Genomic DNA, 15,060 nt, shown 5'->3' with positions numbered 1-15,060 from the left:
AACACATCTGTATATCTTTTTTCGTTTCTGAATAAATAAAAATTGATCCGAATTATGATTCGTCAATATTTTAAATATAAGATCATACCAAAAAGCACCTGACTGAACTAGTTTCTACATGAAACTAAAATTTCAGTTTCAAAATTGTCATATTTGGAAAGATCAATAAAAAATTTCTTCTTTTACATAATAATTCAAAGCTAATCCTCGTTTGCTCACTGTTTTACCTATATATAATATTCCTATATCTACAATTGAGTGCAGAAAATCCGAGTAATAATTGCTTAATGTTATTCATTGTAAAAATTTTAACTAGTATCAATGGTTTACAACTACATGACCAGATATGACCATCGGAAAAAATAAATAAATAAATAAATAAAATGGACAAGATATTAGCCGTGATTTACTACTAACTAGTCACAACTCCGAATAATATTTTTAATTAAATTCATGCAGCTGACCAGTGTTCAGCTCGCCACAAAAGCGTGTACATATTATGCCTCAAATCTTCATCCTCTGTGCTATGGACGGGATAATCTGTGTATCGTGAAATTAAACTCCGATATCCTTGCCCGACAGTCGCTAATACTACTCTCTTTTTGTCGATTGATTTAAATGAAACAATTTGACATACTTTGCCCTCAAAAGGTCGGAATACTGTTATAGGTCTCAAAGAATTGCATTCCGCAACAACAATGCAGCCCCAGGTTGTACCGATGTAGAGTTGATTCATAAAAGTTTCGATAGCAGTTACTTGGCACTTTTCTGTTGTCAGGTTTTCCTCTATAGAAATAGACTTGAGACTTTCTGAACATGGTACTAGTTTTGACATATCCAATTTGTTAATTATCTGACGGGAGTCAACGTCCCATTGATAAACGATACATCCCGGATACGTGTATGATAAAATAGAATTTTCGCTACTTAATAAGTAGGTAGCAAAAATAGTTTTAGACGTCGCTTCACTTGAGAAGTGTGTCAAACTAACTGTGTCGACTAAGTTACCATCTTTTAAGACATAAATCGATATAAACCCAAAGCTTTCACCTGTCCACAGCTCTATGATACGACGCTTCTTATATACAGCGGCTAAGGAGTAAAGGTTCTCCTTAATTTCTGTAGTTATTTCGGTTTTTTTCATTTGCGTAAATGAGTTTGATAGTAAAAATAGCTTTCCACTGTGTAGCGCAACTGCGAACTGTTTGATTTGTTCCAAGTGAATTAAACCGACGACGTTTGATTCTTTGTTATGGTCAGGTTCCATGTTGTAACTAGCTACACAACCGAAATTATTTCCCAAATATACGTGAATTTGACCTACGTTATCTCCAATCCATATATAACCATCCACTCCGCACATGGCATATGGTATAACAGGAGTTTCAATTCGCACATGCTGCAGCCAGCCCTTCTCAGTACCCAACAGCATATCAACCTCCCCATTGTTATGCCCAAGCCAGATTTCATCCCCTGCGACATTATCTTCCAACGACTTTTTTGTCGTTGTTATAGCTGTTACCTGCGTTCTTTCTGTTAGCAAAGTCACGTCAATTAAGTGAGTAAATTCTGGTGCCGACGCAATAGACACAATCTGACTAGCGGTCGGTCGATCCTTAGGATTTTGAGCCCAACAAATTACCATTAAATCTAAGGCGTAGCACGGATGAAGAGTTTCTCTGTAAGTTAATGGTGGCCGGCCACCTTCCAAAATACATTCTTTAACTGACTCGTGTCCTTCAAATGGTTGCCTAAGGGTCACAAGTTCGTAAATAAACATGCCGAAAGAAAATGAATCAACTTTTTCTGTATACTCTTCCTCGCCGTTATATTTTATTATCTCTGGGGCCATGAAGCCTTCCGTTCCACCAAAGCCTTTAGCCCCTGAAGGTAACGTCAATCTGGAAATTCCATAGTCGGCAACTTTCACATGTACAGGGTGGTCAAGATAGCCTTGGAAAGGCAATGGTAATTGCCAGACTAAGACATTTTCTGATTTCAAATCCCTGTAAATAACGTGCTGCTGATGCAGATACTCAACTGCTTTGGCTACCTGAAGAATAATGGACTGCAAAGTATAAGGATCTAGCTTTGCTCCGGATCGTCTGTAATTCTTAAGTGCATTGTCCAAGGCTCCTTCGGGCGCTAAGTCTAGTACCAGAGCCAACGGACTGATAACAATTCCAACCAGAGGTACAATATTAGCGTGTTTCAAAGTCAGAAGAATGTTCAACTCTTGCCTCGCTGTGCAGTATGCTTTACAAGCGTATTGTAAAGGATCTCTGTCCCATTTACTCTGGGCAGCTTTGTATGCCAAAATAGCAGATTGTTTTGAATTAGGTCCAGGTGGAACAGGCTGAAGCATTTTCATAGCTACATCAGTCTTTACGTTTGTACCTGGCAATCTACAATTTCCTTTAAATACAAAGCCAAATGCACCCCTCCCCAACATTTTGCCTCTCTTTATTTCGTCTGATTTTATCAGATGCTTTGACCCCAGATCCATGAATATTATGTCCGGTGCTATGTGTGACAATGGAATCTCGCAATGCTTGGGACAATTGATCGATTTGTTACTGTAAGCTGATAAAATGCACTCTTCAACCATCCAAGAATATGCCAAAGTACCTTCCCAGTTTGAATTTTGTTTAGAAATATCCGGATGCCCTTCTAACGACGGGATTCGACTTGAAGCTGAACTATCATATCCAACGCCACTGTCGCCATCTGATTTATAACTGTCTTGACTCTGTCTTTCTCGGTTCATGTAATATCGCTGGATATCTTCGGGCAAATGTTCTGTGCTACTAGATTCTACGTCGTTATCGCTGTTGTTGATTAAGCACCTTGGACATGGTATAAGTCTTGTGACTAATAATTTTCCTTCCGATGTGTGGACAAACCTAGTCCCTAATGTCGGGTACCAATCCTCCAGAAGAATATCGATGTGGTCAACGATTAATGCCAATAACTGCGGCATGCTTTCAGGTCTTGGCTCAACTACTATTGCCTGGTAACCCATAGGTTCTTCCTCCATTGAATCGGACATTATTGGCTGTTTTACTACTAGGGTATCTACAGGAAACCAGATTTCTAGAATAGCTGAATTCTTCAAATCCACTGTACACCAAATTCCATCTTGCTTAAGTTTGAATTTGTATTGCCTGTAGTCATGTGGGGAATTTTTAATGCCGTAATTTACTTCTTTCAAACGCAATAATGTTATACCGGCATATCTGAGCTCTAAGCCCGTCTGCCACAAAACCCATTCCGCTTGTGTTTCCAGCAAGCTTGCAAAAATTCTCTCATCAACGAAGTCTTTAAATGGCGCCAAAAAGGACATAACTATTTCGACAATGGTATCGTCAGCGAGAATTCTTGTGATTAATCTTGACCAGAAACCACTGGGAAAATATGACATTAGCAATAACCTAATCACTGCACAGTCCGGTTGCGATCGAGAAGTTAAAACACATTCCGTGTTCATTTTCTCACCAGATGCACTCGGAAATGAAAACATTGGGGATGTTATTTTCTTAGACCTTACATGCCAGCCACGTGTCTTGACTGGGATTTTCAGTATTTGACTATTTCGCAATATATCTTCTTCTGTCGGCAGCAAAGAGGGTATTAATAAGGTTCGATAGTCCCATGTTAACGCAACCTCAAACTTATTCAACAAACTGACGATGTAACCTTGAGTATCCAAGGTCGAGATGGTGGATGATTTGAAAACGTGTTGTATATCGTCTAGCTTCATGATACCGGAACGAGCAAAAGGATTAATTTCCCTGATTGTTACAACATGAGCCAGCATATCGCAAAGCCATTGCGGATCCAAAAAATATAAATCTTTCAAAGTGGCGTCGTCGTAGTGTAAAATAATTCCATTGTCGTGCAAGAATAATGTCGCCTGGTGCAACTCGGCAGGATCTCGAAATGATCTGTGGAGTTTTTGCAGTTCGTTAGTTACTGCCGCGTAGTACTGATCAGCTTTTAACACTGGATCTGCTCCGGACAATTTTCTATCGTGTGCAAGCTGTACAACAACATCTTCCAAAGCAAGATAACTGGCTGGAACTCTTTGCTCTAGCAGCAATTCTTTACTCCCTGGTGATCTCAGACTGAATACAATGTCATAGATTAAGTTACATAGCATTTTAATATTATGCCTCGTTTTACAGCTAATTTCTATAGTTTCCATCACTTTCGGCAAGCCGCATTTTTCCGCATCAACAACGTTTATAAATTTATCGCGTATGTATTGCTGCAGAGCTTCGCTCTGATCGTAGGATATATCAAAATGAGTTCCTATAATAATGACTGGAGAATTAGGGGCTCGACTTTGTATGTTAACCAACCATTGAAATATCTCGGACACGCCTTTGAAACCGTCGGTAATGCGCCACACTACTAAGTACAAACTTCGCTTGGATAAAAAGTACTGATGAGTAGCGTAATATTCCTTTTGACCACCAAAGTCCCAGGTTCTAAAATAAACTGGTCCATGAGAAGATTGACCTCTGACTTTCTTTTCGTACAACCAATCGCCAATGTCTACACCTACTGTGGATATGGTTGTACCTCGAGCCGTTTTTGCATTAATATTTTTGTTCCCCATTCTCTTAGCCCAATGCTCAGAAGCCTTCTTCTTATTTGGAACCTCACCTTCTTGACGTAACTGTTCTAAGAGACTGGTTTTGCCGATTCCTTGTATGCCAACAATCATAAGTTTCATTCTTGCATAAGGTTTAGCGTCTTCCAAAACCGACTTCAAGTATCCAATAACATCCATGGTTTTGTACTTTTTTGATTCTATCATTGACTTCAGAGGCTCTTGTAACTTGCAGCCCTGTGTATTAAGGTTCCAGAGTCTAGAAAGCAGCCCCATTTGCGGAGGCAACTCTGTAATCTCGCTGTTGCCATTAATATTCAATACAGACAGATTGCTCAGCTCATGAATGTTATGAGGTATTTCTTTCAGCTGATTATTGCTGACATCCAACATGCTCACGTTTGGAAACAATAAGTACAACTTTGAACCAGAGTAGGAAATTTTCGTATCTCTATCAATATTTTCTTCCTCAATATTTGGAGTTTCTCCATCATCTACTGAAGTCAGCTGAATTCTGGTCAACAAATTATTCGCAAGGACTAGAGTTCTCAAGTTTTCGAGTCGCAAGTGTCTTCTATGAGTGCAGACTGACATCAAGACAACGTCGCGCAACGATGTGGCTGTCTGTCTGTTTCCAGGACCTGTCGATGTTTGAATGTTAGTTGTTGGACAATAGCAAGCTGTCGCAGCTTGTTCCATAGTATCGGCACCATCGACTTGAGGTAAGCTGGGCCAGCAAGAAATTTGGTTGTTGGAAAGATCGAGCTGCTTCAAAGTTGCTGGGTATGACGTAATGTGACTCATTGATCTCAATGAGTTGTAAGCCATATTTAATCTGACCAAGCCAACAGCTAAGCAAGGTAACGCCACCGGGATGCTATTAAATAAATTATGCGCTAAATTGAGCGAAGCAAGGACGGATCTAGTTCCAGGTTCGGAACTATCTGAAAGTTTTTCAGAGACTTGTACAGATTCGGTCCAAACATGGGGGCAATTCATTTCAATGATTTGCGCATTGGCAATTTTAGTAAACGACTCAAACTCGACGGAATCATCTCTGGGCATGCTGATTTGTCCAGTTAGACTCCTACAACTAGGACTGCTAGTGAGGGTATCTTCTCTTTGTGGCTTTCTGACAATATTCTGTGAAATCTGACTGGGCAAATCCCTTAGTAAATTGAATGAAGCATTTAGTTCTTTTAATCTTGGTGCTTTCCACAAATTATTGGGTAAACATTGGAGTTTATTGTTTGAAACGTCCATAATTTCTAAGGCTTGCAAATCGAATATAAACTCTGGCAACTGTTCTAAGCGATTATCTTGCAAATACATTTCTTCCAAGACCGGGCAAAGCTTGTCCTTGGATGTTTTTGGTTCAATTGTGAGGGTATCTATCTTGTTTTGTGCCAGGTTTAGGTACCTCAGGCTTTGAAGATAGAATATGGTAGAGGGTAGGGAAGTTATTGAATTATGGGAAATATCTATCCTTGTAATTGCATATAATACTAAATCGTTATTTTTGGCATTTAATTTCTTATTGACATGCAAAACAGCATCGTTTAACCACTGCGACCTGATTTGAGAGAGTCTGCATTGTTGGTTATGCCAGTTTATCATAGTTGGAACATTTGGGAACAGTGCAGAGTATGTGACGTTTCCAAAATTAGAGAGAGCTGAAAAATGTGATGACTGCGTGTTGTCTGTCATAGCTTTTTTGTTGATCTTATATTCAGAATCGGGATGAGCTTTTATAGATAACAACTTGGCTGTCAATGCTTCGTCTCGATTCTGTGCAGCTATCTTCAATGCTTTGCATTCGTTATCTACAGCACCATGTTTCAACAATAGATCTGCAATTTTAATATCATGATTCAAGCAAGCTATCGATAGCATGGTGGAGTAATTGAATTCAGTATCACTTTGATCGTATGGAACTTTTACTGGCAAGTTAGGATCAGCTCCTGACAATAACAAAGCTGCGACAATATCTGCATGCCCAGCTTTAACAGCGGCATGCAGAGCAGTTTCAGTATCATTATAACAATATAAATCTAGATTTAACGGAGATACGGTATTGTCATCTTTTTTCTCTAGTGATTTACTTCTAAAGTTTAAGCTGGACATTAGCCTTTGAATACCACTTGAAATTCTACGTTTAGAAGTAGGGAGTGGTTGAACATCGCTTGCATCATCTTCTCTAACTTTTCTCGCCTTGACTTTATAACTTAAGAGTAAATCTATGATTTTAGCATTTCCCAAAGTGCTAGAAATGTACAAAACACTCTGCCCTGTGACGTCCCTCGTATTTATATCAAATACCATTTCATACTCAAATTCTCCACTCTGATCTCTATACCTTTGATATAAATGCTGGGGATAATCAAACTTTAATAACAATTCAATTACAGGAAAATGCCCGTTGATAGCTGCGGCGTGAATAGGCAACCACTTCTCAACAGTCAAAGATTGTATTTGTTTGGGAAAGTGCTTCAACAACAGTTCAACTATTTCTAATTTCCCTTTGTAACAGGCTATGTACAAAGGACAATACTTGGTCACTGGATGGATTCTGCAATCGGCACCATGATCCAAAAGCAGCCTTGCTATATCTTTGTGCCCCATTTCACATGAAATAAATAACAGAGTATTCGCCCCGTTCGGAGCCATGTTCACAACAGATTCAACGTCGTTTGACAAACTTTGAATAATACTCCTAGCTGATATCGTATCCCCTTGCAAACAAGCTGCCCTAAGAGACGCATGAGTGGCTAAAATCTCGAGCTCGCGTTTTTCAGCTGACAATTTGAGTAAGCTGATGCACGTTGCATGCTCGCTCTTCTCGGCTATGTCCAATGGTATCAAACCATTACTATCCTTTATAATCAAATCTGCATTATACTCTAACAGCTTTTCAATATTAGTCATATGCCCATGCTCGGCACAAGTGTGCAACGGAGTACGATAATGGCCGCGAGGCCCGCATGGAATATTTGCATTTGCTCCCGCCGATAAAAGAGAAACTAGGCAGCGTGAATTCTCCGTTATTGCAGCTGCGTGTAGAGGCGTACGTCCCCAGGAGTCCTGGCTGTTTATGTATTGCGCGTGCTCTCCGCGAAGCAGATCTTCTAGAAGTTCAGCATTGTCCCACAACGCAGCTTGATGGAGAAGACGTCCTGGAAAATCCTCGTCAACTGGCGTGTAGTCTTCCATCGCAGATTTTTATTTGTTAAATTTTTCGTTTATTTATTGATTATTCATTTACTAAGAACTCTTCTTTTCACAGTTCGGTAAATAGTCACTAGTGACTTGTTATTGTTTACAAATTTTCAACCGTCTAATTTATTGCATTTCGAATGAACATTTTCATCTACCTACTTTGATTTCAAATTGAATCAATCACAGGTTTAATGATTCTCGGCATTTATTATGTTCACCCAGTGCCATAGCTGATTTGTTAATCGGAGCTTGTCAACGTGTTAGACAATCTTACTATTATGCAATTACTTTGTTGTGTTTGGTGTGAGCGTCCGATGCCGATGTGTTGACGTTGCGTTCGACTATAGTGAAAGCACTTATGGTAAACGATTCTTTATTATTTACACTATAATTCGTCGTTCGCAAAAGTAAACAGGATGAAACAATCGACATTCAACGTTAGGAGCGAACAGTGAGCAGTGAACCGAAAATGTCAATAGCGACTTCAACTAATGATTTTTCTCTGTTCGTTGAAGTACCATGAAACGTTGTATCGACTTTACACTGTCTTCTAGGGTTATCAATGTTATCCATTCCTCAACTACCGCTCTATTTTGTGTTACTCGTGTATTTTTTAATTGAACAATGTAGTCCCGACATGCGGAACTGTCAAACACGCACAAGTATACACCACTCACTCCGTTGACGCCATATTTTCGGAGTTGCGGGTCGCAGGAAATTGATTGAATAACGCGTTGGCAGAGGTCAGCACGGTCAGCAAACAATGATCGCTACCACTGATCTCTAACAGATCAGTGCTTTACCTGCTGACTACGCGTGCATATGATGACAAACGTGTTCTAACCTCACAACACTGACGTATATACTACTATATATCAGTGCTCATAGATGTCAAAAATGTTACTTGTGTTTATTAGTTTCCTATTTACTCTGTCAAAATACAGCTGATTCTGATTACTCTGGCGACAATGAATTCCGGTAAGATTGAGTCACATTAGTCGCCTGTGACCTACAATACATTCCAGTGTTGATAATCAATAATTGTTCAAAACTACGGTTAGCACTGAATACCCGCAGTAATACACGATTTTTAACCACACTATATATCGAAATGTCATTTCTACGAGGATCACTTAACTATGTTTGGTGTACAACAAGCGTTCTTGGCAAGGGGGCTACTGGAGCAGTATTTCAAGGTGTTAATAAGAATAATGGTGAACCTGTAGCAGTGAAGACGTTCAATCAACTAAGTCACATGCGGCCCCATGATGTTCAGATGCGAGAGTTTGAAGTACTTAAGAAAGTCAAGCACGAGAACATTGTGAAGCTCCTAGCGATCGAGGAGGAGCAAGACGGCAGAGGTAAAGTCATAGTAATGGAACTTTGTACAGGTGGTAGTTTATTCAACATATTGGATGATCCGGAAAACACCTATGGATTGGCAGAGAGCGAGTTTCTGCTGGTGTTGGAACACTTGTCAGCAGGCATGAAGCACCTCAGAGATAACAATTTGGTACACCGTGATTTAAAGCCAGGGAATATAATGAAATTCATATCGGATGACGGGAGTACCATTTACAAGTTAACAGACTTTGGTGCTGCTAGAGAGTTACAGGAAGACCAGCAGTTCGTATCCCTTTACGGTACAGAGGAATATTTACACCCAGATATGTATGAACGAGCGGTTCTTAGAAAACCTGTGGGAAAGATGTTTGGAGCAACGGTGGATCTTTGGTCGATTGGAGTAACTCTGTATCATGTCGCCACCGGCAATCTACCCTTCCGTCCTTTTGGAGGCAGAAGAAATAAGGAAACTATGTTTTACATAACTACTAAAAAAGCTTCAGGAGTAATAGCTGGCACTCAAACTTCAGAGAATGGACCAATTGAATGGAGCAGGGAACTGCCTCAGAATTGCCAGTTGAGTACTGGTCTTAAGAAAATTGTGACACCTCTGCTTGCCGGCCTCTTGGAAGTCGATCCACAAAGGATATGGAATTTTGATAGATTTTTTACGGAAGTGACAAATACGCTTTGTAGAAAACCTGTGCATATATTTAACGTCCATAAAGCGAGCTTGATAAAAGTGTTCCTTCATCCTGAGGAGAAGCTTATTGCCCTGCAAACTCATATTCAGGAACAGACTGAAGTGGCACCATTTTCCCAGATACTACTACTAGGTGAGATCCTGCTTTTGAACTTGATAAAGGAATCCACACCTGGGAAAGGATATCCAATGACTACAGAAGAAAAACCATTAATGTTGTTTGCTAAAGAAAACAATAACGTCGCCCTACCGATCGATTTGGAGCTTCTGAAATTCCCTGTATTTGCTAACTTGGTTTCTGTTGAGAACGACGCCAGCCAAGCTAAGGTCGCTTGCTCTGTTGGCCACGTTTGTAAAAGGAGAATAGACAGATTATCTCATTGTAGCAGATTGTTTCGCGATGCAGTAGAAGCTTTCATCGGACTCGTTGCATCAGAATTAACAAAACTTTTGGAAAAATCTCAACGATCAAAGGAGATAACTAAAGCTGTTGAAGATACCGTAACTGCGGTCCAAAGAGGAGAAGCACTAGGGCAACAAATACTAAAGAAATTTGGCAGTCCTTCGTCAAGCGAAGTAAAAAATTGGTCTAACGATCTCAGCTCGAAAAGCAATGAACTTTTAAGCAGTCTTGGGCCTGCAATTTCCCAGCTACATTATAGGTGGGTATCTGCTTGAATTATTTTTTCATAAGAATTTTCCAGCCAAACTCAACTGAAAAATTGAAAGGATTCAGGAATGGATTAACTAATTGATTTCTTTTAAATCACTATTCTTTAAAAAATTAATACTACTGGAAATTGAACTTTAGGCACTATTGACAGGGGATCAAGTTGGAAGAAACACTTTACATTGTGTATACCATATAAAAGTGATTACCTCATTACAGGTACGTCAAAGAAGGTAATCTGCGGGCAGAATGGGAAAACAGCACTCGTGGATTTTGGTGTCCTTGGCTCAGCAAAGCGAGTTTTAGGGCAGCAACATTAGTGGATCGATTACGAGATGGCTGGCAGCATTTGTTACGTGACAGAGCAACTCGCAGTTTAACGTATAATGACGAGCAATTTCACGTTTTGGAGCGGATAAAAGTATATAAAAAAAACTAATTTACTTGAAAAATATGATTATCTTGTTACCCTTATGCTCGCTGTAAATTTTATACTATTGGTGTTTGTACTTTTAGGTAACAGAAACTGGACGCAGATTGAAAGCTTTATTGGAAACTGAGTGTGTTCCTTCCATGACCCAGAGAGCTGAATGTTTTGCAGATTGGTACAAAATGGCACAGACTGTTTTCTTGCAAACTCGTATTTTGAACAAAGATGTAGAGAACTACGAACGTACATTAGAATTGTTTTCTGATCGTCTGTCTATGGAGAGCAGGGTAGCGCACGAAAATTTGACTCGTTCGTTGGAGAGACTACCTGGCCAATTAACGACGTTAGAGAAGTCTAGTGCACCAAGTGAAGAAAATGCCAAAGTATGGAAAAACATCTGCAAAGAGCAGGAAGAAATCGCTCATACAGTCTACGAAAATTGCGTTTTAATCGACCAACTTCTCAATGAAACATGTTTTCCTAACGCAAGTTCCGGCGAGGAAGATGAAGAAAACTCAGAACATGTTTGATCGTGAACAGCTTTTAATTCTCTAGGTACGAAAAAATTAACCATGTCCTACATATGATGTAAAAAAAAAAAAAGTAGGTATGTACTAGACTGAATAGACCAAGATAAAAATATAACAGCACATACCTAGGCTCGACAGAACAAATAAAGTCATCAACTTTTACACAGCAAGAAAATAAAGTATCTCTAAACTGAACCACCTCCAATACCTATGTACGTATCTGTTGTACATATATTGAAATAGAATTAACGGTAATGAAATATAAATGTTGAATGAACATGTTGGAACATGATCCAATATTTGTTATAATTTCTTTTCAATTGAACCACGACATAAATGAATCATTGCGGTACGAAGTGTAATTCATATATATATATACATACACATATACCTATATACATTGTTTAATATATTAGGTTTTATTTTTACATAAATAAAAGTGTGATTATAACAATGTATATTCTCTGTATTTAGGAAAATTATCGTTACTTGGTGTTGGCTTTCAAATGTACATACGCGACTAGATGGCTGAAAGCTTATCGTACATGTGTATTTGTGTAACTTCAATTATTGCATAGTATGAATGTATTTAGCTATACAGTTTCTGTGATCCCGACACTATTGCATCAAAAATTGAATGGTCAAATGTCCAAGTGACTAACGTCTCTTTCGATAAGTGCAGTTTGCCTCTGTTTGAGCTTCTGATCTTTGTGCTTTTCTTGAACTGAAACAAAGTGTTTCAAAAGTTTTTGAAAATCTATTCTCTCGGCCGGCCCTGAGAGCGCATTTGTTCTAGGGTGCTCATGCAGTGGCTCCCTTGGCGGAATGGCTGCCAGTCGGCGATGCAGCGTCATAAATGCTTCACTTTGCGGTAAAATCATGAGAAGGCCATACAGAGCACGTATTAGTGCTTCGCTTTTTCCCACTTCTAATAACTCGAGCCTCAGATCTGAAATAATTTACAACGGGATTATAAGCATAATGTTGCAATATTTGCCAGTCTTGAATCACACTAAAAAAAAATGCGTCATTTTGTAAATCCTTACAAGTAAATATTGGAGATTCAATAAGCTGTACTAATTTGTCAATTTCTGTTAAAAATTCCACAGTTACTTCGATATTTCCACTAGTACATTTAGATTAAGGGTAATACAGAAATCATGTCTTCAAAGATTTGTTTGGAAAATACCTTAGAACATCACATAAACGTATGTTAATTGTTACATATGAAGCAAAGGATACAACGATCTTATGAGGTCGCAAACGTGTCCATAATTTTGCGTCAAAAAACACAGAGCAACAGTAGCGACTGGATTATGACTCCAAGATTCGTATAGACATACGAAAAGGTCGCAGCTTTCCTGGACAATCGTTATTTGTTAAGAGCATTATTTTTCTGGTTGCTCAAACCAAATTGAGCATAAAGTAGACTGCTACATATAAGAATAAAATAGTTTTTAACAGAACTAACCCGGGTTTCCAAGTCTTTTAATTTATTTCGTAGATCAAACAGTTCCGAACTGGTTAGTAAGATCACGTTCAGAGTTTGCACCATTATACTGGCAAATCTCAGATTTTGTTCCTCAGATAAAATGATAGCTAGTGTTTTGTAAATATCCTCTGCGCTTAGTAGTACGCATAATTCTCTGATGATGAAATTACCTCGTTCCTCAAGCAAGTGTCTGTCAGTTGAAAATAGTCTGAGTAGATTAACTATAAATTTTTTATAATACTTATTACGACTTATTGAATCATCGATAGACTTGGAACTTATAATCTCTGCTAAGACGATTAAGTCCTGCTGAACAACATCGTCAGAGCTGTCACTTAAATTTCTCATTAATACTGGGAAAAATTCGTCGATATGATTAAACATTCTATGAGGAATATTTGTGAATAAATGATGAATCCATTTTAAAACTGCTACTTTTGTCTGCACAGATGTGTGCATCAAGTGCTTGATCAGAACCTCGACGACACTAGATAGGTCCAGCGTCTCTGCCAATGGATGACTAAGTTTTCCTGAGTCTAAAACACGAAAATTTCATACCAATGATCAATCACTTTTATCCGATATTTCCAAAGGGTGCGAGTGTTTTCATTACCGCCAGTAGAATCCTCTCCAGGACTCAAAGTCTCATTAACTGCCTCTGTGTTTTCCATTGTTATAAGTTTCATCAAGCTGTTATTTACTTTAACAGCTGTCTCCTTTATATTCTTACGATTATCCCCGTCATAGGCAAGACAAGGTAAAACTGCAGTAAATATACCGGACATGTAGGGCAGCATAGCAGGCCCAGATAATTGTATGAACTCTTTTATCCATGTGATAGCGGTTAGCTGTAGCAGCTCGTCGCTGCTCTGGGCATGAGTGATAAGGATGTTAATCATAGAGGAAAAGTCAACTCTGTCAGGGTTTGATTTGATACTTCTGAGAAACTCCCCAAGAACAGTATCTGTTATCTTTTTTATCTCGAGCGTCGGATCCTCTAATATCCTAAATAAGCCATCCAATATCTCAGGAAGAAAAATGATGAAGTCTATATCTGGGACTGCGTCCAAAACAGATACCCAAGCAATAACAAATTGTTTGCCAAATGGATTCTTAGTGTAAATACGCTCTCTGAGCAGTGGCATGAAGCCGACTAAATCAAACATCCCACTTTCTGTGACGATATCCTGAAATAAAATTAAAAATGTTGTCAAACTGAAGATTGCATTAAATTTCTCCTGATGTCGTTTACCTTCATTAATTTGTCAAGAAGTTCCGTAGCGTTTTTGACACTCTGTTCAGAATCACAGGCCAGTTTACTGAGTGCACTAAATATGTCTGTGAACTGGGGGAGGACTGAGGCTCTTGCTACTTTGACGACGTTGTATAAGCTCTCGCAAGCGTAATATCTGACTCTGAGGTCAGGGTCGCAGAAGCAGGCCAAAATTGGGTGAATTAGTTCTTCAGTATACTGACCAGTGTCTTTTCCTAATCCGACGGCTATCGCAGCTAAACCTATCAGTCCACCTTTCCTGGTGTGCGGATTTTGCGAGGTGGCAAAATCTTGGCCCAACACTTTCAGGAGCCGCTTAATCAAGACGGTGTTGTTATTTGCTGCAAACTCCTTGACCATTCTGAAATTTATTTAACAATGGGAATACACATGAGTATTCGATTTAAATCGCGTCGCGTCGAACAACACGATATGGTTAATAAGAGTTTGGTGAATAACCTTACTTCTCTATCTCGACTGCAGCTGCTTTTCGTTTTTCGTAAAGCTTGTCGTTCAAAGATCTGATGCACGCTGCGCTCAGCGGCGCGTAATCTCTCTCTGATATCATTCTGGTAAAAAAATAGTGAGCGGATTGTTATGAAAAAACTGCTTTTAGGGGGTGTTAACCAAATTGTTGACGGTTTGACACTTGAGACTTGACAGATTAAACGTCAGCATCACTGGCATCGGCGAAGAAACAACGAGATGTAAACTCTATATATTGATTATCGTCTAAGTATACAGTTAGCCACCTTGCGTTCAAATGTAAGGTCGCTTTGGGGTCAAT

The 15,060-nt window shown here is 39.1% G+C and overlaps 3 protein-coding genes across 3 annotated transcripts; 1 reads left to right on the top strand and 2 right to left on the bottom strand.

The window, feature by feature from the left end:
* Positions 1–109: 109 nt before the first annotated feature.
* On the bottom strand, positions 110–8,622 carry Lrrk (Leucine-rich repeat kinase). The gene has a single exon (XM_046627997.2). The coding sequence runs from the start codon at positions 7,823–7,825 to the stop codon at positions 452–454; it is 7,374 nt and encodes a 2,457-aa protein (XP_046483953.1). The 5' UTR covers positions 7,826–8,622; the 3' UTR covers positions 110–451.
* On the top strand, positions 8,592–13,347 carry IKKepsilon (I-kappaB kinase epsilon). Its single transcript, XM_046628001.2, has 3 exons — positions 8,592–10,540; positions 10,768–10,969; positions 11,065–13,347. Exons 1-3 carry the CDS (start codon positions 8,943–8,945, stop codon positions 11,506–11,508), a joined length of 2,244 nt encoding a protein of 747 aa, XP_046483957.1. The 5' UTR covers positions 8,592–8,942; the 3' UTR covers positions 11,509–13,347.
* On the bottom strand, positions 11,889–14,948 carry LOC124219838 (protein VAC14 homolog). The gene is made up of 7 exons (XM_046628002.2): positions 14,738–14,948; positions 14,253–14,634; positions 13,614–14,187; positions 12,980–13,536; positions 12,751–12,869; positions 12,555–12,634; positions 11,889–12,457 (listed from the first exon to the last, which is right to left on the bottom strand). The coding sequence occupies exons 1-7, from the start codon at positions 14,839–14,841 to the stop codon at positions 12,150–12,152; spliced, it is 2,124 nt and encodes a 707-aa protein (XP_046483958.1). The 5' UTR covers positions 14,842–14,948; the 3' UTR covers positions 11,889–12,149.
* Between the last annotated feature and the right edge of the window lie 112 nt (positions 14,949–15,060).

The sequence above is a fragment of the Neodiprion pinetum genome, chromosome 5 (genome assembly GCF_021155775.2).
Source record: "Neodiprion pinetum isolate iyNeoPine1 chromosome 5, iyNeoPine1.2, whole genome shotgun sequence".
Lineage (NCBI taxonomy): Eukaryota > Metazoa > Arthropoda > Insecta > Hymenoptera > Diprionidae > Neodiprion > Neodiprion pinetum.
Note: the sequence above shows the minus strand (reverse complement) of the source record. Positions and strands in the feature narration are given on the sequence as shown.